Genomic DNA, 25,388 nt, shown 5'->3' with positions numbered 1-25,388 from the left:
CGATTTATCTGCCACTGTCTGCTGAGCACGTGGTAGAGCCGACTCATTCAGTGCTGGTCTCATCGAGTCAGCTCTAAGGTCTATGATTATCTGCAACCTCTCCATCACGCACATATTCCCACCAGATTGCTCATGCAATCCCATGCCTTTTGAAGGCGAACATACCGACCGGGCTAAGACGAAACAGCCGCCATAATACGTGTCTTTCGCCTTAGTTTTCGCAAGATCGCCTCTAACATCCGCCAACACTTAATCCACTGCATGTCATAGTGCCACCACGACCAGCAACGACCACTTCGCTAATAGATCTTGGCGCGAGTCTTACTCTTCGATGATTTTCTCTCTATTCGAGACCTTTTTTTCTTCTCTCTCTTTCATGCATAAGACGAATCGATCCACAGGATTCGACATTTCACGGCGACGCTGTCGCTCTTGGAATCCTCCATGGATCCACAACATTACCCCGGGAGCCAATGGCTTCCTTTTGCATTTTGGGCGCGCGTTCTCCATTTTCAAACTGCATTTGCTCTGGCGGCTGTACAATTGCGTTTTCTGATTCCCGAAACAATGTCGCGGGAAAACTGCCTCGCCATGCGACCATTGCGTTGTCGCACAGACGTCGTCAACTCCGATGTCTCGGTCTCTCAATCTCCCCTTGAGGACCATCTGGACAAATCAACGGCGCCTCCATTCATTTACCACCACTATCACCCAAAGATGGGTCACTTGATAGTTTTCTGATACCATTATCCCTGCCCCAGATACACCACACCCTGCGCACAGTAGTTGCGTCTATACCCCTTCAAAACCAACGGAATGGTTTCATATTTTATTTTCTCTGTTCTTACACATATTCCGAAATGTCTCCCAAGAAAAAGGGATGACTGTAACCCTCAGAGGCCCGGCCGTTTTTGAGCTCGAGTCTTTTGGTTTTTGCAGTGCAAAGAATGTCTTGTCACTGCTGTACTTTTGTAGGACTAGCTAGAGTGGAGGTTTTCAATGTCGATGGATGGCTACCTTCACTGGTTTGCTGGTTGTACATTATGTTGCCTTAAGGGGGGTCCCCCCTGACTAGCTCACACCTACAATTGAGGGAAAACGTTAAACTAAAAACATGTCTGATGTCTTTGGTGCTGTGATGTTCTGGGAGCTTGCTGATGTGTTCCTCGCCTTCACCGTGAAAGACCTCTAGACATGCTTTTTCCCCCGTCTCCAGACCTGGGCATCTTTCTCCAACTTGGGTCATGGTCATGGGTATGAACCAGGGACACGACAGTTCCATTGTTGGAGTTAGGGAGCTTCAGGGATTCTATTTCATGCACTCATATCACTAAACAGCCGAGCTGTCCTGAACTGGTTTTTCTACCAGCCAAATGCCGAATCTTCATTCTATCTCTCCTGCAGACGAAGTGATATAAATATCCTGAAGCAAACGCGCCCACAGTCCATGTGGAATGTAATTTCCAGCCCTCCCGAAGTCAAATTTAGACGCCATCCCATGCATTAGTTATAAATCGGGTATCAAGCAGCAGCATCGCCATTGTCCTGGGGCAAGGTAAAGTCCCAGTCCTTGAACGCCTCTCGGAACGCCTCTACGTCCTTCGTTTCCTCCTCGACTGTCTGTTCACAGTCCTTCCAGAAGTTACGGTTCTCCAGGCCCAGGAGCTTGGCGAGGACGCGGCGACCGAATTGCAAGTCGAAGCGCATGTCCGAAGGCAGTGGCATGACGAGGGACTTGCCCTTAATCTTGTCCTCGCCGTCATCAGCCCACAACCACACGCGGAAGAAGTCGCCTGCTGCGGCTTGTTTCTCGAGTGAGAGGTCCTGCGTGGTGAATTTTGGGTACTTCTGGTTCTCTGCCTCGACACGGAAGGCAGCCTCAGTGATGCCTTGGCGGATGAGGTCCGCCGGAACCGGGAGAAGCTGCCAGATGAGGTGGATGTTGCGGTCACGGCTAATCTCCCAAGTGACAACGCCCAGTTTGTGGGAGCTCTTGGTGGCAATCATGGCCTGGATGGCTTCACGAAAGCGAGTCATCTCGTTATATGCCTTGACGGCTTCTCCTTCGGATTCTATCACGGAGCCCATGCTGGGAATCGTCGGGGCATGTGGGAGAGGGATGATGATAAGGTGGCCTGGGAAGGGGAGCCCTTGATCGGCGAAGGTGGTAGAGGTGGGGAGCGGGCCCTTGGCTGTGGTGATGTAGGCATCGTCACCAATGCTGCAACACATGTGGGCAGAGAGGTTTGGGTTGGACAAGCAGAAGTAGCACTGGTCCGGACCCGGGGGAGGGGACCGATGACGGCGCTTCTGACGTCGGTTGCGGTGTCCATCGCCATGGTCATAACGGTTATATGAATCGTCATTTTGTGGCCGCTTCTTTGGGTTGAACGGCGAGGACGTGGCGCCGACGGGGATGGAGGCGTCTCCCTTGTTCAGGGTGAAGGCATACATAGCCTTGGCCTTGGCGTTATTACCATATGTAGCCATTGAGATGAATCTTGTCACAGATGGAATGTCAGAATCTTTCTCGGTTGGGTGCACGAAGGGTTCTCTCTCGTAGAAGAACGGGCCAGGAGAAGCAGAGATGTGGTATCGAGGCTTGAGAGCAGCGCACAGTTCGGCAATCGCGGTTGAGCTGGCCAAAGATGCCTGCTGCGTGGGATCTAGAGCGACATTCGAGCCAGTCCATACGCCGGCGGGCCACATTGCAGTCAACATAATATCGGCGCTGTTTGCACCACGTAGACTCTTTGCGTCATCTGCCGAGTGGAAGGGAAGATGTTGCTCCTTGGACAGGCCTGCAACCAGGTTAGGATCAAGCTGGCCTCCCAGCGCGACGATGCGAATCCCCTCCGACGTCTTTGTGATGCTGCGCTTGCCCAAGAAGTGGAGGTTTTCGCAGATCTCCTCGTCGGCCTCGACCTTGGCTGCGATGCGTGGGGGCAATGGGTGGTTGCCGACGGTGAAGTAGGTGGGGAGGGGGACTTCAATGGTCCCATTTAGCAGCCCGGTGACTGCGTCATCGTCGTTGGAGGGTGAAAAGATATCCCCTGTCAAGATTGCCAGGGCGAAGTTGTTCTTGGAGTGGAGCGTCGCGAGCTTCTTGAAAGCGGGTTCGAGCTGGCCATTGAGGCTCCCTAGAACGATGCTACGAGGAGATGTTAGATACGGCGACTAATTCGCAAGTGATGGAAAGTGCTTACATCTTTGGCGCAGCCATAGTGGTGGTGGTGAGAGAGAGCTTAGGGGGCGGCTTCACACGCGACGTCGTGCCTACAGACGATGCACGAGAGTGAAGCTGCGAAGATGACGGTTCCTCGAGTCCTTAGTGGTAAGCTTAAGAGAAAGATAAGAGTTTGCGGCGCGGATTTAATTGGCCGGGATGGGGCAGCATGCACTAGTGCACCGTTATCGGTTTTACCGCTCTTCTGCCGATGAAAAAAGTTGGAAATTTTGGCGGGGAGCGTATCGCGGTCGTGAAGCTCTCTTCTCTCTCTGTGAGACCTTGCAACTTCGTCTGCAAATCTCTGCATCGGGCTGCAACACCGCCAAGATGCCGACCAACTCATCCGGGCGCATCACCAAGGCCCGGAAGAACAAGAATTCGACTCCACACCAAAAGAATCACCGATGGGAGTCATTTACTACCAAAATCTCAAAATTCCAGTCCCTCCAGCCGCTCCGCAAAGTTCGCCGCCATGATCTCGAGACCGAAGACTTGTCGACATCGACATCCTATTTCGGGACAGGACTGCACAAATGGTCAGAGCTCAATGTCTCGAAGCCCTTTGTCGCATTCAAGCGGGAGGTTCTGCCGCTCTGCGAGAGCCTCCCCCAACTCCTCCATTTCGAGCAACGGATAATGGACTTGTTGGCCCAATACATATCCGCACAAGAGAAGGAAGCCCTGGAACCGTTGCTGGACCTCCTGACAGCATTTTCCCACGACCTGGGAGTGCGGTTCGAGAAGCATTATGGGAGAAGTCTCGACTTGATCGTGGCAGTCGCCAGCAAGCCGCAGGATGTCGAGGTTATCGAGTGGACATTTGGTGCCTTGGCATTCTTGTTCAAGTACCTCTCCAAGTTGCTGGTCCCCGACCTGAGACCTACGTTCAAGGTCATGGTCACCCTTCTCGGAAAGTCACGACACCCTCCTCACATCGCGCGTTTCGCTGCCGAGGCCTTGAGCTTTTTGGTGAAGAAGGCCGCGGCGCCGTCACACCGGGATACCGCCCTAAAACTTCTTGTCGAATGCGCCAGGGATGATCTCTGCAGTATCATCGGCGACCGTCAATTTGTACTCTATCAAGACGGATTGATGACCATGTTCGCTGAGGCCATCAAGAGTACCGACTACACGATCCATTCGACCGGCCCAGTGATATTTGCCGCCCTCGTCAACGCCATTCCTGAGCGTGAGCGCTCCCTTGTCGATGAAACTACATGGACAAATGTTACTTGTGGCGTTCTGACAGCGGTCATCCATCACGCGACTGTCGATACCTTCGAAGAATTTGCGGACGCAATTCACGACAATGTCGAAGCAAGCATGAACCAGGTGCAAGCAGCGGATCGTCAATGGCAGCTGGTACCCTTTGTCCGAATATGCGGCACCCTAGCTGGTGTTCGTAGGGGCTCTCGATTGAGTAACTGGACTCCTCTTGTGCGGAATCTAGTTGATATGCTTGCCCAAGTCACCAAGGCGGCTGTCGAAGTACCCAAGGATGCGCATAGCATTGTCTGGAGTTCTCTGATTGCCAATATTGCCATTATTTGGCACAACGCTCCCATTGACGCGTTGATACCACACCTTGTCTCTCTTGTACAGTCATTGAGCAGGGAGCCGCTCATGAAGTGGTTCATACCTTTTTGCTCATATTTCTGCCAATTGGACACTCAGCGATTTGGAAGCTTGTTCCGGAACGAATTCCAAAAGTAAGCACATTCATGTACGACGTCCTGGCTCAAGCTCTAACGAAGTATAGATTTATCACCAGCCATTGGTCCGAGGGGCAGAACGAAGATATGCTGTGCATATTCTTACCCAAGATGGTTGAGAACTGTGCTTTCCCTCCCGCCGGCGAAAAGGATAGCTGCAGGTTGCCTCAAGGTTGGCAGGATCAGATCGTGTCCAAGTTTGAGCGACTCGAAATTTCGCCTTTCCCTGAGCGAGGGCCTTACAACAAGGACCCGCAAGTCTGGAGAGACAGATGCTTGCCGCAGTATTCGGGTCTTCTCAGAATTCTAGAGTTGACCACAGTTCACCCATCCACTAATGCTCGCATTGCGGAGCTTCTCCTTCGCAAACTCAAGCTGGCACTTCGACCATCCTCCACCTTGGCATCCGACGAAGTTCACTTCATCGTTGGTCAGGGGTTTCACGCATACCTACGAATGAGCAAGGCCGCCGACTCCATCGATGCTACACTGAGCCCCTTGTTGCGAGCAGCTGTTCCACGCTTCGCTCAGTCTGTGGGCTTTCTCCACGCCTATCTTGCCTACGAGGAAATCCAGCGAAATAGCGATACGATTAAGAGGCAGGACAGCACGAGCAGCGAGGGCTCTGCGAGTGAGGAGGACCCAGTGGTGACGTCTCTAGTCAATAATCTCAGCTCTCCATCGCACGAGATCCGACTAGCATCCTTAGAGCTTCTGAAACAGATCAGCACCGTGCCAGACTCAACGGACTCGATTGATACCATGATCGAGGTCGAACAAACTCCCCTGGACCTCGCACACACAAGGACGATTGCCATGCTTCTTCGAAAACTTGGACTGGCTTACGCCTCCTTTGAGGACAAGTCTTGGCTGCAGCAAGCCGTGCCAGCATTTCTTTACGGTATGCTGACGGTTAAGATGTCCCCAGTTTGGGATGATGCTGTCGAGACCATGAAGCAAGTTGCCCAAAGCAAAGCCGGAGAGGAGGCCATTTGTGCAGTTGCTTTCAAGTGGCTAAATGTGCCGTCGGCCAGATGGGGCCCGTCTCAGTCAGACGGACTGGCTCCAGGTCGTCAATTCGTTTCCGAATTCGAATGCACCAACTTGCGAAGGTTAGAAAAGGGGGCAGCCGAGGTGGAAACAGCAATCGATCACCCCGATGATTTGATGCTACAAAGCTTCGATGAGAAGCAACAGACAGCAGAAACCGTGGCTGGCAACTCCAGATCTCGTGCATTGAAGGTTTTCAATGCGATCCCAGCCCTTGCTGAGAAGAGGTCTCGTCAACTCGTCCCACACTTCCTCTCCTGGGCACGTGATGAAGACCGGACTCCCAATTCGGACGAACAAGATCAATCCGAAGGGGCAACTTGGTCCTTGGCGGATCGAAAGGGTATGATGGGCGTTTTTTCCCAGTTCATCAACCCCAGGGTCTTGTATCAGCACGAAGAGGTATATGTCGCATTTCTGCAACTAATGGAGAACGGTGATGCCGAGATCCAGAAACTTGCTCTCAAGGCCATCCTTACTTGGAAGCAAGAAGCTGTCAAAACGTACCAAGAAAACCTAGAGTATCTTCTCGATGAGTCTCGGTTCAAGAACGAACTCACCGTCTTTTTGCAGGACGAAACTGCCATCAAAGCAGAGCACAGAGCCGGGTTGATGCCCATCCTCCTCCGACTGCTTTACGGTCGTTCCATCTCCAAGAAGGGAGCAGCAAGCGGCCGACATGGCTTACACGCCACTAGACTTGCGGTGCTGAGGAACCTTACCATTGAGGACATGGGAAGCTTCCTCGACATTGCTACTGGAAAGTTGAAGGGTGTCAAGGTCGTTGGAGTGCCACGGAAGACCTTCGATGAGCCCATAATTCCTGCCCGAAAGCAGGTCGGTTTTCTCAACATGATTTCGTCCGTGATCTCTGAACTGGGCACCAACGTCACGCCTTATTTGGAGACAATTCTTAACGCAGTTGTTTACTGCCTTGTTTACGCCTGCCGTCAGTTAAGTGGAAATGCCCAGGATGCGGAAAATGTGCCGGACGAGGAGGAAGAAAAGGCCAGCACGCAGTCACTCCTCAGGATGACCAGGTCCACTGGTATGAAGTGCCTCATTGCACTCTTCCAAAATGCACAAGCCTTCCAGTGGGAGCCCTACCACGATATTATCCTTGAGGAGATTGTCGCCCCAAGACTTAGCAACCTGCCGATCGAAACGGCCCAAGGAATCTCCGGTATGCTGCAACTCCTGTCGACCTGGTCTGTTCTTCCTAATGTGGCACTGTTCCTGGCCCCTCATGAGAAGATCCTTCCAGTCGGGATCCTTCCCAAGGTCATCGAATGCTTGTCTGCTGCGAAAGCCAAAGATGAGGTCAAGATCTATGTTTTGTCAATCATTCGCAATCTTGTGAAGCTCGCTACGGCACCAGCTCATGAATGCGAGTTCAATGAGATCATCAAGGCCGAGATCCTAGATCCAAATGCTGGAGCGATTCTGGCCCAGATTAGTGCCGTCCTTGACGGTTCCGGATTTGGCAATGATCTTTTGGAAGCCTGCGTGGAGACTCTCCTGGTCATGGCCCCAGTCGTTGAGGATGCCGAGAATATCCAGGCCGTCATTAAGATCTCAGTCTTCCTCCTCAACCAACCCCCAAGACGAGTTAACCCCAGACTCAAGGGCAGAATCCTGCTCATTCTTGAACAATACATTTCCCGCTCCAATGCCTTTGAGGACCATTCGCTTTTGGACAGTGTCTATGACACTATCTCTTCTCTTTTCAGCTACTTCAAGGATATAGAGAACCGTCGGTCTTTGTCCAGGGCTCTCTTGGCCATTGCTGACAAGGATGCCGATGTTTCCGAGGTTGCCGATCTCTGTACTGCACTCAACTCATTCAAGGAGGGTCGCATTGAGGAGCCAGACTATGACAGACGTCTTGCTGCATTCACTGCCATCTCTACCCAGCGGGAAACTCCGCTGACTCCCAAGCAATGGCTACCTCTGCTTCAAAACATGATCTTCCATATCCGAGATGATGCGGAGTTTGGTATTCTTGCGTCGAATTCTGCCGATGGTATCAGACGATTCATTGGAGACGCGGCCTCGTGCACATCTGAGCAAGGAAAAGAAAAGTTTGAGAAATATCTCCTGGATGTTATCATGCCTGCTCTCTATGCCGGGGCTCGCGAGGCTTCTGAAACAGTTCGAAGAGAACATCTCAGAGTGCTTGGGTTCTTGCTCAGCACTCTTCCCGAGTGGGGGCCTATTTCCGATCTCGGTGGCCTCTTGGGTGATCGAAACGAGGAATCTGCGGAACTGACATTCTTCTTCAACATCCTAAGCCCTGCGAGCTCGAGGCAACTGGAGGCTCTCCATATTCTGGAGGCTGCCAACAGCAAGCAAGAAATGGGTAGCCAGAATCTGGCTCAATTCTTCATCCCCCTTTTGGAGCATTTCATCTTTGGCCGCGCTGACGGCACCGATGACCATGGATTGGGTGCCCAAGCAACCAACACCATTGGCGCCCTTGCTATGTCTCTTGACTGGAAGCACTACAGGACCACTTTCCAGAGGTATGTTGGGTACATTGCATCCAAGCCTGAGCTCCAAAAGCAGACCCTTCGCCTTCTGGGCAAGGTTGCAGACGCCCTCATTCTCGCCTCCGAGCACGTTTCGGCCGAGCCTATGGAGGTTGATCAGGTCGATGTTCCTGCCTCTAGTAGCCCGAGGCTGCCTCTCACGATCCCTAAATCAGACAAACTGAGCACAGAAGTCGAGCATTGGTTCCTTCCGTCCCTCATCAAGCATCTCCATGAAAAGGACGAGTCTGAAGTCAGTTACCGAGTCCCTGTCGGTGTGATTATTGTCAAGTTGTTGAAACTGTTGCCTACGGAGCAAATGGACCAGAAATTGGCGGGTGTCTTGACGGATATCAGTCATATTCTCCGAAGTAAATCTTGGGATGCACGTGAGATGGCTCGCGACACGCTCGTCAAGATCGCTGTCAACTTGGGCCCATCATTCTTCGGCTTCATGCTTAGAGAATTACGGGGTGCACTCACCAAGGGTTACCAGCTGCACGTGCTCTCCTACACGATGCATTCGATTTTGGTTGCGGCAGCACCAGGTTACGCTCCTGGAGACTTAGATTATTGTCTTCCCTCTATCGTGGCGGTCATCATGGATGATGTCTTTGGCGTCATTGGCCAAGAGAAGGATGCTGAAGGCTACATCAGTCAGATGAAGGAGATCAAGAGCAGCAAGAGCCAGGACTCGATGGAGCTAGTTGCCAAGAATGCGTCAATCAGCCGCCTCATCGACCTGACGAAGCCTCTGCAAGCTCTTCTGATGCAGAAGGTTGACCTCAGGATGGTGCGCAAGATCGATGCACTCATGACGCGCATCACGGCTGGTCTGCTTCAGAACACGGCAGCTGAGAGCCGCGACACTTTGATCTTCTGCTACGAAGTCATCCAGGAAGTCTACAACAGTCGTAAACCTGAAGTTGAGGTGAAGATTGATCCCAGGGTCAAGAAGTATCTTGTTCAGAGAGGTGCCAAGAAAAGTGGCGAAAGAGGACGCACCACCAAAAACACATACAAGCTCATCCGCTTCTCTGTCGACATTCTGAGGTCCATCCTCAAGAAGCACGATAGCTTGCGAAATTCCGAAAACATCACCGGATTTATCCCTATCCTAGGTGATGTAATGGTGGCGGGAGAGGACGAGGTGAAGATTTCTGCCTTCCGACTCCTTGCTGTCATCGTCAAGGTCCCATTCGCCAATGAAGACGGGACGAACATCTACAAGGTCGCGGTCAAGGAAGCCACCAAGAGCATCTCGACTGCCGTCTCCACCACTACCGAGCTAGCCCAGGCAGCTCTCAAGATGCTGGCGGTCGTCCTGCGGGACCGTCGTGATGTGACAGTCAAGGATGCCGCTGTGGACATGTTGCTTGGGAAGTTGAAGGACGATCTGACCGAACCACTGTACCGACATGTCACCTTCAACTTCCTGCGGTCAGTTCTGGATCGTCATATCGAGACAGCTTCTGTCTACGATACTCTGGACTACGTCGGAACTGTCATGATTACAAACGACGACAAGGACACGCGTGACTTGGCCAGAGGAGCATTCTTCCAATTCATCCGAGAATACCCACAGAAGAAGGCGCGCTGGGCCAAGCAACTCAACTTCATCGTTGCCAACCTAAAGTATGAGCGAGAGGGCGGTCGTTTGTCCGTCATGGAGATTGTCCACTTGTTGCTGATGAAATCTTCGGATGACTTTGTCCAAGAGGTCACTGCCACCTGTTTCCTTCCTCTCTTCTTCGTGCTTGCCAATGACGACAGCGAGAAGTGCCGACTTGCGGCCGCAGAGTTGATCAAAGAGATTTTCCGCAAGTCTGATAAGGAACGAACGCAAACCTTCTTGGGACTTCTCCGAACGTGGTTGGACAAGGATGGCAACGACGCCGTCCTGAGACTGGCGCTCGTGGTCTTTGGCCACTACATTGAATCTCACGAGAATGCATCCAAGAATAAGAAGGACTTCAAGCTTGTTCTTGGCAAGATCACCAACCTTATTGCCGCCGAAGACATTGGTGAGGTTGATGGGGATCTTCTGGCGGCAGCATTGGGTGTCATCCGAGTGTCGATGGCTGTGTTCCCTGACAAGCTCCTCTCTGGTGACGCTGAGAAGATGTGGGTCAACATTGCCAAATGCTTGGCTCACCCCGAAACCCCTGTTAGAATCGCGGCTATCGGGTTGATCAGCCTGTATTTGGCCGACTTTGCGAAGCACGGAGCAAACGTCTCAGTCGGAGAGGCTGTGGAGGGCTCTCATGGCCTCACCCTGAATTTGGCCAAAGTCCAGGACCTTGTTCGCCTTGCCCTTGGAGTCATAGGATCTCGTGATGTCGATGAGGCACTCGCGGCCGAGGCCACTCAGGTCCTCATCTTCCTAGGTCCTCGTCTCCCTCTCAGACCCAAGGTTACAGAGGATTCGGACAAGGAGGGTCAGGATCAAGAGGAGGACGAAGAGGAGGACGAAGAGGAGGAAGAGGAGGAAGAGGAGGAAGCAGAGGGTCAAGCGAAGAAGAAGGATCTACAGTATCTCTTCTGGAGACTGTCTCACATCATTCGAAGGGAGATTCCACCAAAGGCTGTGGCCATCACTCCCAAAACGGCAGCGATGGAGGTTCTCGAAACCATCTGTCGCAGGTCCTCTTTGGAGCGTCTGCAGCCATCTTTCAAGTCGATTCTGACACCTCTGCACAACCTCACGGACCCGTCCATCCCTCCACCATTCTCGTTTGACGAAGTGTTTAAGACGAAACACGAAGCCTTGAAGACGAGGGCACAGATTCTCATGGATTCTTTGCAGAAGAAATTTGGCACAGGCGAGTACACCAAGCAGTTGCTAGTGATTCGCGAGGAGGTGCGAGCCAAGAGACAGCAACGCTCGAGTAAGCGAAAGATTGAGGCGCTCGCGCATCCTGAGAAGTATGGACGGGATAAGCGAAAGAAGTTCGAGAAGAACAAGTCTAGGATGAAGATGAGATCTAAGGAGCAGAAGTCGATGAGGCAGTCGTACAAGGGATGGTAAGAAGGAGAATAATGCATCAGACGGCGTTTTCGGGGTTTTAGGCACACCAAAAGTGCATTTATTAGAGGTGTTTACTACGGTTCTCTCAGAAACTATCTTATATATGAAGCTTCAAAGCGCAGGCCACAGCGGGTTTCCGATAAGCCATGCGAGCACAGTGATAAATCCCCAGTCTATGTATGGAGAAGGGTATCCCAGAATCGTCATATATCCAACGCCAACCAATGTTTTTACATATCTCATACACCGTTACGCTCTTTTCTAAAGTCTTGCCACATGAGAAGAATCATGATCTCTCGTTCGAATCAGACTTGTTGGCTTCCTCGGCATATTTCTCCTCGGGCCAGAACTCAATATCGCCATCCTCGCCAAGACTGCCCCTCTTCACGAGCTGGCCCTTCTCGCGCATAATGTCCTCGATGGTGACCTTGCGATCGCCAAAGATGTCGAGGTGGTCACTGATGACGTGGCGGTTACGGCAGCTCGGGCAGGTGATGAGCGTGGAGCCACGATGGTAGCCCTGCTTCGAGACGTTGTGGTGGGAGCGGTGGCCGCAGGGTACACAGGTGAAGGAGAGCTGGTAGTAGTCGGGCTTGAGCTCGGGGCGGGCACCCTCGCTCTTCGGGGCGTCGCCAGTGTGCGAGGATTTTTTCGGCTTAGGTTGCGACGTTTGCGAAGCTTGTGAGGGCGACGGGCGAGGGATCGAATGGGCTGCGCGGGCCGCGATGGTGTTTGCGATGAAGGGTTGTGGGAGGCGAGCGCGGGATGGGAGAGGCGCGCGGAGCGGGGATCCACGGTGGGGCTGAGCGCGGATCTGGCGTAGAATGGATGAGAATATAGGGCTTGGTCGGGATGCCATATTGTCGTCGTTCTGCGGTATGTAGCGTTGTGTTGTAGTGTGTGGTGTTTTGCAGTTGGTTTGAGCCGCCCTAAGTTGATCAAAATATTTCAATGGAAGATGGGAGATCTGGAGCGAAACGTCATTTACGTGGGGCGGGTCCGTGCGTCAACACCCCCGGTTCGGGGTTCTCTGAAGATCTCAACCAGCTTCCCTCGCACTTGGACTGACAAAGTGTGAATAATCATAGTCTATTGCTACCTTACTTATATATTACACGGCTTTTTCAACTTCAAGTGGGTCAAAATACACCCTTGCTCTTTTCGTTGTTCACTCACAGTGACAAGATTAACCTAAGACGCCCAACTTGACTTACACGGAAGTTAGAACCCTGAGTCAGATCGCACGTCCACTGCAAACCACTCACATAGTCTCTTTAAATGAGGTAGGTAAGGTAGGCACAAGGCAGTAATAATAAAGGCGGGACCACTTCAATTACATGGGAGGGGCATTGCCTACCTAGGTAGGTACTGAGGGAATCGGCACCTGCCAACGAGGAATACCGATCCCAGTGAAGTGACAGGGGCCATGGGGCCGTTGGGCTTACCTTGTTTAAGCTACTTCACCACCCGACTTGACGTTCTCCTCATCCCTCCTTAGGTTTCTGACTTCTCTTCTTTCATCGCCCACCTTGACACCCTCACTTCAACTGTACGATCCATCCGTCTCGTTCAAGCACGTCTCTCAGACCTGGGACAAACGTTCCTCCGTCGTCAACCACCCGTCAGCATTGACCCTATCCTCCAACTCCAATCCTTTCTGTGTCGAGGAGCCTCAAATTCCTGTGATTTGCTGATTCACCATGCATATCGCTCGTGTTCTGGCACCCCTCGCCTTGTGCTTGGCGGTCTCGACTGTCTCTGCGGACGATCGGTCACTTGCGCTTGACATGATCAACGAAGCTCGCCAAGCCGAAGGAGTGGCACCATTGGCCTGGAACCCCGATCTCGCGGCTTATGCCCAGTTCTGGGCTAATCAGATGGGAGCAGGTGTCCAGCCTTTCGGACACGCCCCTGTTGAGCTTCGACCCCAGCAAGGCGAGAATATCTACGAACACCAGTCAGGCCAGTGTGATGTCGCATTTAATACGCCTCTCCAGACTGCGGTGCATGAGTGGCTCTCACAAGCCTCTCTTTACGATGGGCAGCCCCTCAAGACAGGGCAAGAGCACTGGCTTCATTGGTGTAAGTCATAGTTCGTTGTAGCGGCTCATATCATTTACTGATCAGTTTCTAGCCCAGTGCATGTGGTCAGACACAACTCAGATAGGCTGTGCCCGAGCATACAGCATTTCCGACCCATTCAAAGTTTTCGATGTTTGCCGATTTCTCCCACAGGGAAACGTGTAAGTCGTTCGTTCGTCGTTCGTGTCCTTGGGCCACTTCTGATCGCTCGTTGCACATCAGACTTGGTCAGAAGCCATTCTAGGAGCCTCCCGAAGCCACGCAAAATCCAATAAGCGATTGCGTCTTCGGTCTCCTCTTACTGTTGGAGGCTACCAATGGTCGGGGCCATCTTCTCCATGCCCGCCGGGGGCTAGCAAGAACACTGAGGAAATGTATTGAATTTTGCGACCTGACGATTTTAGCACGAGACCTGGGTGTTTCCGTGGTTACATCAAGATACTTGAGGGCCATTGGTATCGGGGTGTGGTTATTGTTCCGCCTATACCTACTTGCGTAGCTCACCTATTTCTATGTGGAGGAAAATAATGGGGACTTGCCTTGGCAGAGTGTAAGTTACATGCACTATTTATCAAATCCCGGAGGTAAATAGAATAACCAACCATTAAGCTGCGGCTCATCCTTTAGATCTGACAAGTGGAGTTGGGTTCAACGGCCAGCCCATTTTCATTTTCCCGATTCACGCGATATGGAGGTATAGGGTAACTTAGGTGGTGACCCGGGGTAGAGATGGTCCAAGCTTTGCACGTTGGATTACATAACCCAGTCACCTTGGCCGTGTGAATTTGTGGCAGAGCAAACAGCGACGCGATTGAGAAAAAGGTCGTCCAGGTCGCGACTCCATCAAGCACCACCCTCGATCCCATCACGGCCTATCCCACCACCCCACCACGTCCTCTCTCCCCGACGAGCGCCGCCATCGCAACGCAATCGCCGCCATTATCGCGCTCTCCTTGCGATTCTCGCACCGTTCCCCGGCTCTTGGGTCTCGGGTCCAGGCTCAAGGCGAGCCCACCCGTTGCGCGTCCGCATCGCTCCTTGCTCCAGCATGAGATGACCCTCAGGGTCTCCTAGCGCGCACAATGGAACGATCGAAGCCTCAGGCCTTTTTGTCCAGCTATGCGCCGCGATTGCGTGGCTACAACAACTCCCTCCTCACCCCCGTCCTCCCCAGCAGCGCGCCTGCGGGCCCCATATCGCGGACCACGAAGCGAGGAACGACCATCATCAACTATGCCGAGGACGGATACGACGACCTCGATGACGATAGCGACGATCCTCGTCGTCGGCCGACCGGCCTACGAAGCCTGCGCAAGGAGGATTCCGTCAGCAGGCAGGAGCTGGCAGACAAGGCTGGCAAGGACACCAAGGACCCTGTTGACGTCCAGGGCATCTGGCGCGACTGGATGGGCAAGATGCGCCCGGTGAGAACTGACCAGCAGAATTCTGCTCAGGCAAACCTGCCGCTCACCCTGATCCCGATTCGAATCGACCTGGACATCCCTGCCTTCATTCCCCAGGCCCCATTCCCGGCGCCAAACCCGGCCTCCGTCGACATCTCGTTACCACAGTACCGGTCACAGGAGATGACGGTGCCATACAAACTGCGAGACATCTTTTGCTGGAATCTCCACGAAACCCTCATCACAACAGACCAGTTCGCACAGACCTTGGTCCAGGACCTTGATCTCCCCAACCGACCAATTGTCATCGCCGAGATCAGCAAGCAGATTCGGACGCAACTGGAGGAATACGCGGGTGTCGCTCTGCACCCACTGTTCCACACTGAGCAGCCAGTCCCACCTACTCAACAAGTAGCTACTGCTGGAGCAGGCGGAACAGTCAACGGGACTCCTAGACCAAGCTTGGTTGTCAAGTCTCGCGATGATTCTCCCGCCTCCGCTGTGAGGGGTCCTTCAAGGCCCGATACTCCAGCCCAGACTGGAGGTGCGGCTACCCCAACCCAAACCCAGGCCCCGGATGTCACTGCTGAGGCCACGCCCATCCTCCCCGACTCCGACGACTATAACCCCGATGACACATACCGGTGCATTGTTAACCTGAGTCTCAACCTGGCCTCGATGCTCTACACTGACAAGTTTGAATGGTCTTTATTGCATCCCCCGGGCACGGCAGAGGCATTTGCGAAGATGACCTGTGCAGACCTCGGGTTGACTGGAGAATGGGTACCCGCGATGACTCACGCCATTTACGAAGCTGTTTTGCGTCTCAAGAAGGAAGCATGTGAAGCAGGTGGTCTCGTCTCCGGATGGGGTGGCCTACAACAAGAGCTACCAAACGATGCCGCGCATGGAGCAGATGCGGGATGGAGATATGACCCCGAACAACTTGCGGATGAGTGGGAGCCCAAGGTCGAGATTCTGAGCAAGGAGGAGATTGAGAAACGTGAGGGCGACCGTGAACGACAAGTCCGCCGACTACGCCGTGAGACGGCACGATTTAGCTCCACAACTGGCATGCTTGGGGGCGCACCGTTCGGTGGCCCTGTTGAGGTGGAAGAGGAGAGGATGGGAAGAGGAGAGCGCTCCAAGAAGAAGCGTCGATTCCGAAGTCTAAGCCCCCTCGGCCGGGGCGGGACGCCGGGAGGGCGCGGAACTCCCGATGTTGGCGGATATGGAGGAGGTGGTGCCCTGACCGACCAGGAGAGACTCCAGTGGAGATGCTGGCACTGTCGAATCTGGGGAACAAGTGTTTGGGCTGTGCGAGACGGCCCGGCCGGTCCAAGGGTAGGTCCTTGTCTCTGCATGCTGCGACGTCGAGTTGCTAACCATTTTCTAGACTCTGTGCGCCAATTGTGGCTACCTTTACGAGCGCGACCAACGGCTTCCTCGCCAGACCAAGAATCTACACCTGCTCGACCTTCGCGCGGCCTAGGAATCCGCTGCCAAGCTCAGTCAAGAGAAATCAGCATTCGAGCAGCCCCAGCGTGCGCCTCTCCAATCTCCTTGCCAAGACAAGGGTCAACTTTACCGAGTGCGGCAGATCCCCCGTGGCCGACAAGGGGCGTCTCGATTTGCCCATTCATAGCAGACAACACACTGGCACTGCGTATCAACCATGTTTTGGAGTCTAATTTTGCGAGCAAAAGCTTGGGGCGGTGGATATTTGGCAGGGAAGTGTTTTGGCGTCTCGGGAGGATGGAATTCCTCAGCGGATGGTTTTTGACGTTAGTAATTCTCAGGAGGCCTCGGAGGCGGAGGGGTGGTTGTAGACTTGGGGGGTTTTGTGTAAAGTATATGAAGCCGGTGGCCTGGTTGATTTACGCCAGGCTTGATGGCACACAGCAGTTTCACACCACCTTGTCATGGATGGAGCCGGCCATCTCCAAGACTCGCCGGTTTCTCGGCCTAGCATCTGGAAGACTGGCAATTCTAGGCGTGTTGATCTATGTACTATACAGCAAATTCAAGGCATTATGTTATTCAGACCACGGCGTTTCCCAAGAGGTTGGTATCGATGCAACCTGTCTCAACCTGTCTCAACCTGTCTCAACCTGTCCCTAACTGCTCCTCAGTGTCCAAACCCCAGCGTCAATCGCGGCATATAAATCATCAAGCCGTCTGTTGTCAAGTCGATAAGTCAGACAATCCCCTGGCACAGCCGAATACCCAGGCTTGTCTGCTTCCAAGTGCCAAGACGGGCCCGACCGCCCCGGAGCTTCCCCAGCCTTGTCCCTGTTTAGGGTCACTTCGCTCCACGCTCTGCATGTCACCTGCGCATTGAGATTGTCAACGTGACGGCTGCTCTCATATGAGAGGTCGGTTCGATGCAACCATAAACTCATCCGCCCGAGAATGCCGACTCGAGGACCGACACGGCTTGTGGGGAAGTCTTAGCTGCGGGATCTGAGCCCAGGGATCTTGGAACTGGCCTCAAGGCTCCGACGGAACGGGAAGCCGTGCCTCATTGTGGCAGCACCGATAAGTACGGTGACTGTGGGCAAGCGAGGGCCCGGTTTAGGGCAGAAGCAACCTTGTGTGGAAACATACGATGACGGCGAGACCAAGCGGATCGCAATATCAATAGCACCGATGTAATGAAAGTGGAAACGGACGGGGCTATTCCCGACGGGCCGAAACTTTATCGACGTTTAAACGGGACTGTCTGATTATCTTGTGCGTTGGACGATGAGTGAGATGAAGTTTGTCTCGTTTCATCCAGTTCGGTCGGTCGTGAACTCGCAAAGCTGATATGGCAAAACCCCTTGGGCCAGGCTTCGTTCTTCAAGATGAGCATCATTATAGCCAAACTCGACACTACTAGTCTTCCGGCTATATTCGTCGGCATAACAGTGAAAGCTATTAACTCAAGTCCCGTGAACCGAGCAGCCGAGCTGTGCACCTAGATGGTGATACCCCTGGTTCTGGGGCACGAGACAAATGTGGTCCAGTGTACCGCTAGCCAAGACTTGTAGCTACAGCGTCTAAAGTAACTTCGGATCGGAATCCCGAGGTTGCAAGTCTAATTGCACTGGCTGTGGCGATGGCGCCCTACATCATGGAGGAGAAATGAAAGGGGCAGATGGCCAACAGTTTGGGTCCAACTGTTTGGGTCCAACACCGTCGGGTCACCTGGCGTCGGGCCGCAACTATTGACGCAGCAAGCTGCCGAATTGGTTCCCAAAGAGGGACGGCGGATACGGTGACAGCACTCTGGCAATAAATTCAGCAAGCTGTAAGCGGGATATTGGCTCTGGATTGTGGATTGTGGATCGAGATTCGGCTTGGCAGGTCTACGAAGATGAGAGAGCTTGAACTCGGTCGACGGCCACGCCCCTTTAAACCATGGCACGATGCCGCTTCAGCCTTTTTTTCCTTTTTAATTCAAACAAGTGAGGTCTCAATAAGATGGACGATATAGGCGGCCCTGAGTGGTCACGATCCATGCCGGCGCGGCCCCAGTATTAACGGCAGATGGCCTCCGTGTCCCGATCGGAACGCCGTCCCCTCCAATGAGGGCACGAGACAGCTTCGGACTTCCGCTACCAAAGTCGCACATGCCTCGGCAACCATCCGATCTTTCTCCCTCCTCCCTCCTCCCTCATCACTCCATTCACCCGCATTTTATCCATCCAGCATCCAGCATCCTACTACTGCTTGACTGAGATAGTCACGGAGGTTATCAACCCGGGCAACCCGAGCGAGGCTAAGCCGAACGCGCCAGCTGTGGTTTTCTCCGTCACTCGTCCGCCACTCATCCGCCACTCCCTCGATGTTGACGGAGGCACGACTCCCGACACGGCGAACTTGGCGCTGGCCGTCTGCCCATCTGCCCATCTCGCGCCCACACCAAGAGTCGTCTGCTCTCTCCAGAGGACCCAGAGGACTAACCCAGAGTCCGTCGCTTTCTCGTGGCCTGGCTGGGGAAACGGCGGCCCGGACTCCGAACTCAGGCCTTCCCGGATGGGCCCAGGACCGCAACATCAGCCTCGTGGCGACCTTCACGATGCCCGGGCCGTGTTGTATTCACCAGGGGAACCGTGGGTCTTCGTGGAAACAGGTATACGCTCCGCCGTCTTGTCGGCTGCCGCAGAATCCACGACAACATGCCTATATAAGTTGAGCCCGCGCTGCTCCAGCTCGAACATCCTCTCAGTACCCATCTTCATCAGCATCTACATCTCTTCACTCACTCGAACAAAGAGCCCGGAGCATTCTCAACCATGTATCTCACTGTCGCCGCCCTCTCGGCCTTGTTCGCCGCCGTCAAGGCGCAGCAAGTCTGCACAAACACCGCCGAGACCCATCCCAAGTTGACTTGGTCTAAGTGCACCAGCAGCGGCTGCAACAGTGTTTCTGGCTCCGTTGTCGTCGACGCCAACTGGCGATGGACCCATCTGACTACATCTACAACCAACTGCTACACCGGAAACGAGTGGGATAAGTCCATCTGCACGAGCAACGAGGTCTGCGCCGACAAGTGCTGTCTGGATGGCGCCGATTACTCGGGCACCTACGGTGTGACTACCAGCGGCAACCAGCTCAACCTCAAGTTCGTCACCAAGGGCCCCTACAGCACGAACATCGGTAGCCGTCTCTACCTCATGGAGGACGACAACACCTACGAGATGTTCACCCTGCTCGGCAACGAGTTTACCTTTGACGTCGATGTTTCGGGCATCAGCTGTGGCCTGAACGGCGCGCTGTACTTTGTCTCCATGGACGAGGATGGCGGCAAAGCCAAGTACAGCGGAAACAAGGCTGGAGCCAAGTACGGCACTGGTTACTGTGACAGCCAGTGCCCTCGTGATGTCAAGTTCATCAACGGAGTGGTAAGCATCTAGGAAACATTTGTCCCCAACAGACCTCGCTAACAATTTCCACAGGCCAACGTGAAAGACTGGGTGCCTTCTACCGACGACATCAACGCCGGTATTGGAGGCTTGGGCACTTGCTGTCCGGAGATGGATATCTGGGAGGCCAACGACATCTCGACCGCCTACACTCCTCACCCCTGTGACGGCCTCACCCAGGTTTCCTGCCAGGGCGACGCCTGTGGCGGCACCTACTCGGCCGACCGCTACGCCGGCACCTGTGATCCCGATGGTTGCGACTTCAACGCCTACCGCCAGGGCAACAAGACCTTCTACGGCCCCGGCTCCGGCTTCAACGTCGACACCACCAAGAAGGTCACCGTCGTCACCCAGTTCCTTACTGGCACCAACGGCAAGCTGTCCGAGATCAAGCGCCTCTACGTCCAGAACGGAAAGGTCATTGCCAACGCCGCCTCGACCATCTCTGGCGTCTCCGGAAGCTCCATCACCGCCGACTACTGCACTAAGCAGAAGAGCGTCTTTGGCGATGAGGACTCCTGGGGTGACCACGGTGGCCTTTCTCGCATGAGCGATGCCCTCGCTGCGCCCATGGTTCTGGTCATGAGCTTGTGGCACGACGTAAGTATTTACACATCCCAGATATTCTTCGCCTTCCCTATAATTCCTGAACTAACTCCGACATCTACAGCACTACTCGCACATGCTCTGGCTCGACTCGACCTACCCTGCCGGCTCTTCCAAGCTTGGCGCCGCCCGCGGCTCTTGTGCGACCACTTCCGGCGTCCCCTCTGACCTCGAGAAGAATGTTCCCAACTCCTCCGTTTCCTTCTCCAACATCAAGTTCGGCCCCATCGGCTCGACCTACAGCTCGACCGGCTCCACCGATCCCACCAATCCCACCACTACCACTACCACCACTACCACCAACCCCACCGATACACCCGTTGCCCACTGGGGCCAGTGCGGCGGCCAGAACTGGACCGGCAGCAAGACTTGCGTGTCTCCTTACACTTGCACCAAGGTCAACGACTACTACTCCCAGTGCCTGTGAGCTCGGGTTCTGTGAGTAAAACGGAACCGCAGCGTTCCCGCGAGACCAAGACGTCGATGTGAAGTGGAAGAGCCTCATCGTGAAGAGTATATATATGGAGGACTTGTGAAAACGCAGTGTCGAACGAACCGTGTTGTTGTGGTGGTTTTCCTTTAACGCTCCTTCGCTTCTTGTTTATTTTCATTTCGCTTCATCCGTCTATATTGAACTATTTATCAAATCAAACACCCTCGTTATGTACACGCAACCAAGCTCCATATTTGACAGTTTCCGTCTTCGCTTTGAAATGGTGGTCAAGAAGATTCGATGAGCCATCTCTACGGGGTGGCGAACTTGGGGACATCACCGGCTGTAGCCATGATGGGCTTCCAACCCTTCTCTTGGGGCCGTCGACCTCAACGGCAGTGGCTTATGAATCTAACTCGTGACGATCTACGCCCTCCGTCTTTTGCAAAACACCACGAACTGCAATCAGCATCTTCTTAGTATTATTTAAACTGAGAAAGTTGAACTTAGAAGAACTGCCGAGGCCCCTCCATCTGACGACTATGACCATGAGAGCACTGCTCCGAAAATTGCCGCGGAGGACAAACGTGCAAGGTTTCCTACGTTGACTCCTAATAATCATGTCCAGTTTATAGTACTCGAATCATGACACAGGATACACCGACATGAAGTCTAAGAGAAAAGGTCTATCATTCACGTAATCGTCCAAGAAGGCTTCTAATGATATTCGCGAATCAAAGCAAGAAACGCCTCCCCATGCATGTTGGCCTCTCCTCCGTCCGCTATATATGGTACTCAATACTCGTCAAGTGTTCTCAATACCACCTGGTGTTAGGTACCGTGTTGCCGCTCAAAAAGGCGTCAATGTCCGTCATCCCCTCGGTTTCGAGCACGTTCATAAGCTCGAGCTGCTGTGACTGAGTGAGGCTGCCCTGGCGGGTGAAGTTGTAGTCAAACTGGGGCCCAGTCATGGCGGCGGCGTCGAGGTTCTGCAGACCAAGGCCGGAGCCCGACATGTCTCCGTAATTGCCAGGTCCTGCAGACATGCCATCGTTAAAGAAACTGTTGCTCATGTTGCCGAAGGAGAAGGGGGAGATGAAGGGCGGAGGCGGAGAGAACCAGTCGCCAATACCGTTCGGAGCGGGCAGCGGTCGCTGGGCGAGAGCAGACTGGCTTGTCGGCGGAACAGAGAAGGTCGGTCCACGCTGGGGAAGACCCGGCTTCTGTGGAGGAGACATGTTGGTGTGCGCAGACATGGGAACCGGGGATGCGTGTTGCATGTTGGGGGTGTGCTGCTGCGTCATGCTGCTCGGTGGGGAGAGCACAGAGCCGGGTGTCGTCATGTTTCCAGTAAGGGCGGAATCAGGTGGCGTTGGTAGTTGATCAGACAGATGGTCGGGAGGCGACGCCATGTGCTGCTCAGGAGTCGTGGTCGCAGGCGGTGTTGGGTCATCTGGACCCCCTTCCCCGGGCTGGGTGAAGTCGGGGGGGAAGTAGGAGAACCTGCGGCCTGTCGGTTCATTGCTCGCAGGGTTACAGAAGATGGAGTTGGATCGGAAGGTGGGCTGCGGTGGGGGAAAGTTGGGGTCGAAGGCGAACGTGTTCATCGCCTCAGGGGGGGAGTCGAAGACGTAGCTGAACTGAGGCGGGTTCGCATAAGGAGGTTGTTGAGAGTTCGTCTGGGAGAAGGCGTCTGGAGGTGACTGATGATCAGTAAAGGACGGGGGGGTTGTGAAGAAGTTGGCTGGCTGTCCAGGTGTCTGGCGCGATTCGTAGCTCTGCAAACACGCCTTGGAGAAGATCTGATACAGCTGGGAAGTGGATGCGGTTCCGGGCCATCGTTCTGCACAGCGATCAAGAACGTCCAAGCATGCGCTGACGAGCTTCTCTACCTCTTCGCGAGGGTGTTCTTGCCGCACCACTGGAAACGAGACGGACCAGAGGAGGGTGTTGAGTGACATGTTGACAGTCAGTAGGAAGACCCAGGTGATGTCGATTCCACTCTCCATCTGCTTGCTGGACAGGTTGACGATGAATGCCGCGCTTTCGTAGCAGAGCTTGGCCGCCCGAGGGGACGGCTTGGGAACCTGAGGAGACGGCCTGTACATGAAGATTCGCATCTGGTGATATCGGCCAGTGAACCTGTCGAGACTGTTAGTCCGAAGCTCTCAGGCGGGGATGCGATTGCTTACCAAGGTTTACACCAGGCCGGGTTCTCTGGCGATGCGTCCAGCCAGTCCTTGTTCATCTTCTCCACTCTCTGGTACCAGGGATGCGAGTCGTTCTTTGGTTCCGGTCTCTTCTTCTCGTAGAGTGCCCTCCGAATCTCTGCCTGGCACATTCGCATCTTGTAGAAATGGATGGCCACGAGCTTGCGCTCGCTTGGGGGAGCCGGCTTGATGCCGTGCTCGGTAATGTTCTCGTCATCGACGGGCGAGAAGAAGTCTACATCCATACGGTCATCGCCTGTGGCAAAGCTGTTGGGCCGGCCCATACTATGCGCCAACCCGTATTCCATTGCGGCCACAGTCCAGATGATACGTCGCCGCAAGTCGATCGTCTTGGGGTCCAGGTTGTAGCCTGTCGAAATCGTCTTCTCGCTCGCAAGGCCTTCCTGCTGGCAAATTCGAGTCGCAAGACCAACCACGTAGTAAATCGGAGTCCGAGTTGGCGTGAGGAGCGAGTATTGGCCCATCAAGACCAGACATTGCAGCGTCTTGAGGTCCTTGGGTCGGACAATGTCCTCGAAATATTGCATCGCAGCCAGGTAATAGCTATCCGCGAGACCGGCATATTGGGTGTCCAGCTTCTGCAAACTGATGGCAACGACCATGCGAACGATGAAGGTCCTATAAGGTTCATTATCGCCATTGTAAACCGCCTCCATGTCCGCTCGTAGATCCCCCTCATGTAGCACAGGCCAGAATAGTTGAGCTACAGCCGGTTAGTACAAGGACGAATCCGGATGTCACTCCAGGGAGGCTTACCCTTTTGGTTGAAGATTTCCAGCAACTTATCGGCGACGGCCCTGGTGGGCAGGCTCTCAGCGGGGTGTTGGCTGATCATGGGATAGCTCTTCCTCCGTGCCGCCGGGCCGGTCATCTGAATGGATTGCATACGAGCCTGTCGGGCGCGTACACTGGGAATGAGGTCGGAAATGCGTTTCGAATCCGTGTAGCGCTTGGCCTCCTCCATGAGAAGCCGCGTCATGGCAATACCGCTACTAGGCCCGAGGTACCGCGGTGTCTCGTCGCCACCGTTCAGACGAACCATTCCGCCGGGGCGTACCATATCCTCGGTGCTCCTGGGAAACTCGTTGTCTTCGTCGGTGTACTGGCTCAACTCGGCCTCCAGCAGCCTCACCCTGTCCTGGAGCTTGATAACATAGTAGCGATTGATTTTACGACCTTTGGCTGCATCAAGATACTCGCAGGTCGAGCCTGATCGTTCGCATGGCAAGCACCGGGGCAGAGTAGGATCGCATCGTGTTTTCCTCTAGAAGGGCGTTAGCATGGCGGGCGAGTTGCGGTTTGCGACACGAAGCGGGACAATAAGTACCTGTCGACAGCGGCAGCACGCCGTCAGGGTATGGGCAATACGATGGCCAGAGGTGTCACCATCAGAGGTGTCGTCCTGGGGCGAGGGCGCTTTTCTGAACTGCTGCTGCTGTTGCTGCGGCGGCGGCGGTGGCGGTTGCTGCTGTTGAGGATGGCTCATGAAAGCATGGTTCATACGGGGCCCGGCAGGACCCATGCCCTGCCGGAAGATGGTAGCGGCGTCCATTGGACGGTTCGGGATCGTGCAGCGGGTGTCAATGGTCGGTCTTGATCTCGCGCAAGTATCTGAGGATTCAAGAGTGTTGGAGTCGCGTGCGCAGCACAGCGAGTCGCGCGGTCGTCAAGTCGGACAACGGGTACGGGACGGAACCGGGAAACAGGGCCAAGAACGGGCGGGTCGGGCGACGACAAAGCGTGCGAAGCCAGATGGCGCAGCGCAACAATGGAGCCTCGATTTGCGGGGGTGGCTCGGGACGGAGGCTCAATACGGAGACTCAGGAACCAGGGCAGGGAATGTCGAAAAGGGAGGCGCCGAGGAGGAGTCGAGCAGAGGGAGCGGAGTGTTGTAGGCGTAGGAAGCCAGATAACGTTGCCTGGACTGACTGACTGAGGGACAGGGAGTAGACGCTCACGAGGAGGGGCAAGGCAGCTGGGAACACCAAACCGGCAAGCGAAGGTGGGCGAAGGTGGGTGTGTGGATATGTGGGTGTGGCGGATTATGAACCTGCGATTCCGGATTGGTCTAGGGTAAGGTACCTGTCTGTATCGGGGAGGTGCTATGATGGAACACAGGGAAAGAGCTTCTCAAGAATGAAGGAGAGACGGGTTTAATTCACATGTAAGGGTAAAC

The 25,388-nt window shown here is 54.2% G+C and overlaps 8 protein-coding genes across 8 annotated transcripts; 4 read left to right on the top strand and 4 right to left on the bottom strand.

Moving 5' to 3' along the window:
- Nucleotides 1-1,521: 1,521 nt before the first annotated feature.
- BGZ61DRAFT_488658 (CwfJ C-terminus 1-domain-containing protein-like protein) lies at nt 1,522-3,223 on the bottom strand (the record flags this gene model as incomplete). The annotated part of the gene is made up of 2 exons (XM_046250129.1): nt 1,522-3,151; nt 3,207-3,223. The coding sequence occupies 2 exons, from the start codon at nt 3,221-3,223 to the stop codon at nt 1,522-1,524; spliced, it is 1,647 nt and encodes a 548-aa protein (XP_046111969.1).
- Nucleotides 3,224-3,510: 287 nt separating this feature from the next.
- BGZ61DRAFT_377908 (armadillo-type protein) lies at nt 3,511-11,614 on the top strand. The gene is made up of 2 exons (XM_046242581.1): nt 3,511-4,938; nt 4,989-11,614. Exons 1-2 carry the CDS (start codon nt 3,557-3,559, stop codon nt 11,545-11,547), a joined length of 7,941 nt encoding a protein of 2,646 aa, XP_046111968.1. The 5' UTR covers nt 3,511-3,556; the 3' UTR covers nt 11,548-11,614.
- BGZ61DRAFT_437801 (DNL zinc finger-domain-containing protein) lies at nt 11,615-12,481 on the bottom strand. Its single transcript, XM_046244174.1, has one exon. It carries the CDS (start codon nt 12,404-12,406, stop codon nt 11,834-11,836), a length of 573 nt encoding a protein of 190 aa, XP_046111967.1. The 5' UTR covers nt 12,407-12,481; the 3' UTR covers nt 11,615-11,833.
- Nucleotides 12,482-13,247: 766 nt separating this feature from the next.
- On the top strand, nt 13,248-13,794 carry BGZ61DRAFT_470653 (CAP domain-containing protein; the record flags this gene model as incomplete). Its single annotated transcript, XM_046248106.1, has 2 exons — nt 13,248-13,629; nt 13,682-13,794. The coding sequence occupies 2 exons, from the start codon at nt 13,248-13,250 to the stop codon at nt 13,792-13,794; spliced, it is 495 nt and encodes a 164-aa protein (XP_046111966.1).
- Nucleotides 13,795-13,988: 194 nt separating this feature from the next.
- BGZ61DRAFT_10386 (uncharacterized protein) lies at nt 13,989-14,603 on the bottom strand. The gene is made up of 2 exons (XM_046236861.1): nt 14,169-14,603; nt 13,989-14,020 (listed from the first exon to the last, which is right to left on the bottom strand). The coding sequence occupies exon 1, from the start codon at nt 14,493-14,495 to the stop codon at nt 14,253-14,255; it is 243 nt and encodes an 80-aa protein (XP_046111965.1). The 5' UTR covers nt 14,496-14,603; the 3' UTR covers nt 13,989-14,020; nt 14,169-14,252.
- Nucleotides 14,604-14,711: 108 nt separating this feature from the next.
- On the top strand, nt 14,712-16,524 carry BGZ61DRAFT_337859 (uncharacterized protein; the record flags this gene model as incomplete). Its single annotated transcript, XM_046239078.1, has 2 exons — nt 14,712-16,376; nt 16,429-16,524. 2 exons carry the CDS (start codon nt 14,712-14,714, stop codon nt 16,522-16,524), a joined length of 1,761 nt encoding a protein of 586 aa, XP_046111964.1.
- A 2,788-nt stretch (nt 16,525-19,312) lies between these two features.
- BGZ61DRAFT_470651 (putative exoglucanase type C) lies at nt 19,313-20,975 on the top strand (the record flags this gene model as incomplete). The annotated part of the gene is made up of 3 exons (XM_046248105.1): nt 19,313-19,921; nt 19,976-20,542; nt 20,613-20,975. 3 exons carry the CDS (start codon nt 19,313-19,315, stop codon nt 20,973-20,975), a joined length of 1,539 nt encoding a protein of 512 aa, XP_046111963.1.
- A 724-nt stretch (nt 20,976-21,699) lies between these two features.
- On the bottom strand, nt 21,700-24,864 carry BGZ61DRAFT_10349 (fungal-specific transcription factor domain-containing protein). The gene is made up of 4 exons (XM_046236854.1): nt 24,540-24,864; nt 23,969-24,476; nt 23,174-23,915; nt 21,700-23,123 (listed from the first exon to the last, which is right to left on the bottom strand). Exons 1-4 carry the CDS (start codon nt 24,762-24,764, stop codon nt 21,797-21,799), a joined length of 2,802 nt encoding a protein of 933 aa, XP_046111962.1. The 5' UTR covers nt 24,765-24,864; the 3' UTR covers nt 21,700-21,796.
- Nucleotides 24,865-25,388: the final 524 nt, after the last annotated feature.

The sequence above is a fragment of the Ilyonectria robusta genome (genome assembly GCF_021365365.1).
Source record: "Ilyonectria robusta strain PMI_751 chromosome Unknown BGZ61scaffold_1, whole genome shotgun sequence".
NCBI lineage: Eukaryota > Fungi > Ascomycota > Sordariomycetes > Hypocreales > Nectriaceae > Ilyonectria > Ilyonectria robusta.
This window is presented reverse-complemented; position numbering and strand designations above follow the sequence as displayed.

Excerpts from the sequence above, each read along its gene's own strand:
- BGZ61DRAFT_377908 (XM_046242581.1), top strand. The coding sequence starts at position 3,557 with ATGCCGACCAACTCATCCGGGCGCATCACCAAGGCCCGGAAGAACAAG. Across the intron at positions 4,939-4,988 it reads TTCCGGAACGAATTCCAAAA|ATTTATCACCAGCCATTGGT; the intron begins GTAAGCACATTC and ends AACGAAGTATAG.
- BGZ61DRAFT_437801 (XM_046244174.1), bottom strand. The coding sequence starts at position 12,406 with ATGGCATCCCGACCAAGCCCTATATTCTCATCCATTCTACGCCAGATC.
- BGZ61DRAFT_10386 (XM_046236861.1), bottom strand. The coding sequence starts at position 14,495 with ATGGGATCGAGGGTGGTGCTTGATGGAGTCGCGACCTGGACGACCTTT.
- BGZ61DRAFT_10349 (XM_046236854.1), bottom strand. The coding sequence starts at position 24,764 with ATGGACGCCGCTACCATCTTCCGGCAGGGCATGGGTCCTGCCGGGCCC. Across the intron at positions 23,916-23,968 it reads GGAAATCTTCAACCAAAAGG|CTCAACTATTCTGGCCTGTG; the intron begins GTAAGCCTCCCT and ends AACCGGCTGTAG. Across the intron at positions 23,124-23,173 it reads CCGGCCTGGTGTAAACCTTG|GTTCACTGGCCGATATCACC; the intron begins GTAAGCAATCGC and ends CAGTCTCGACAG.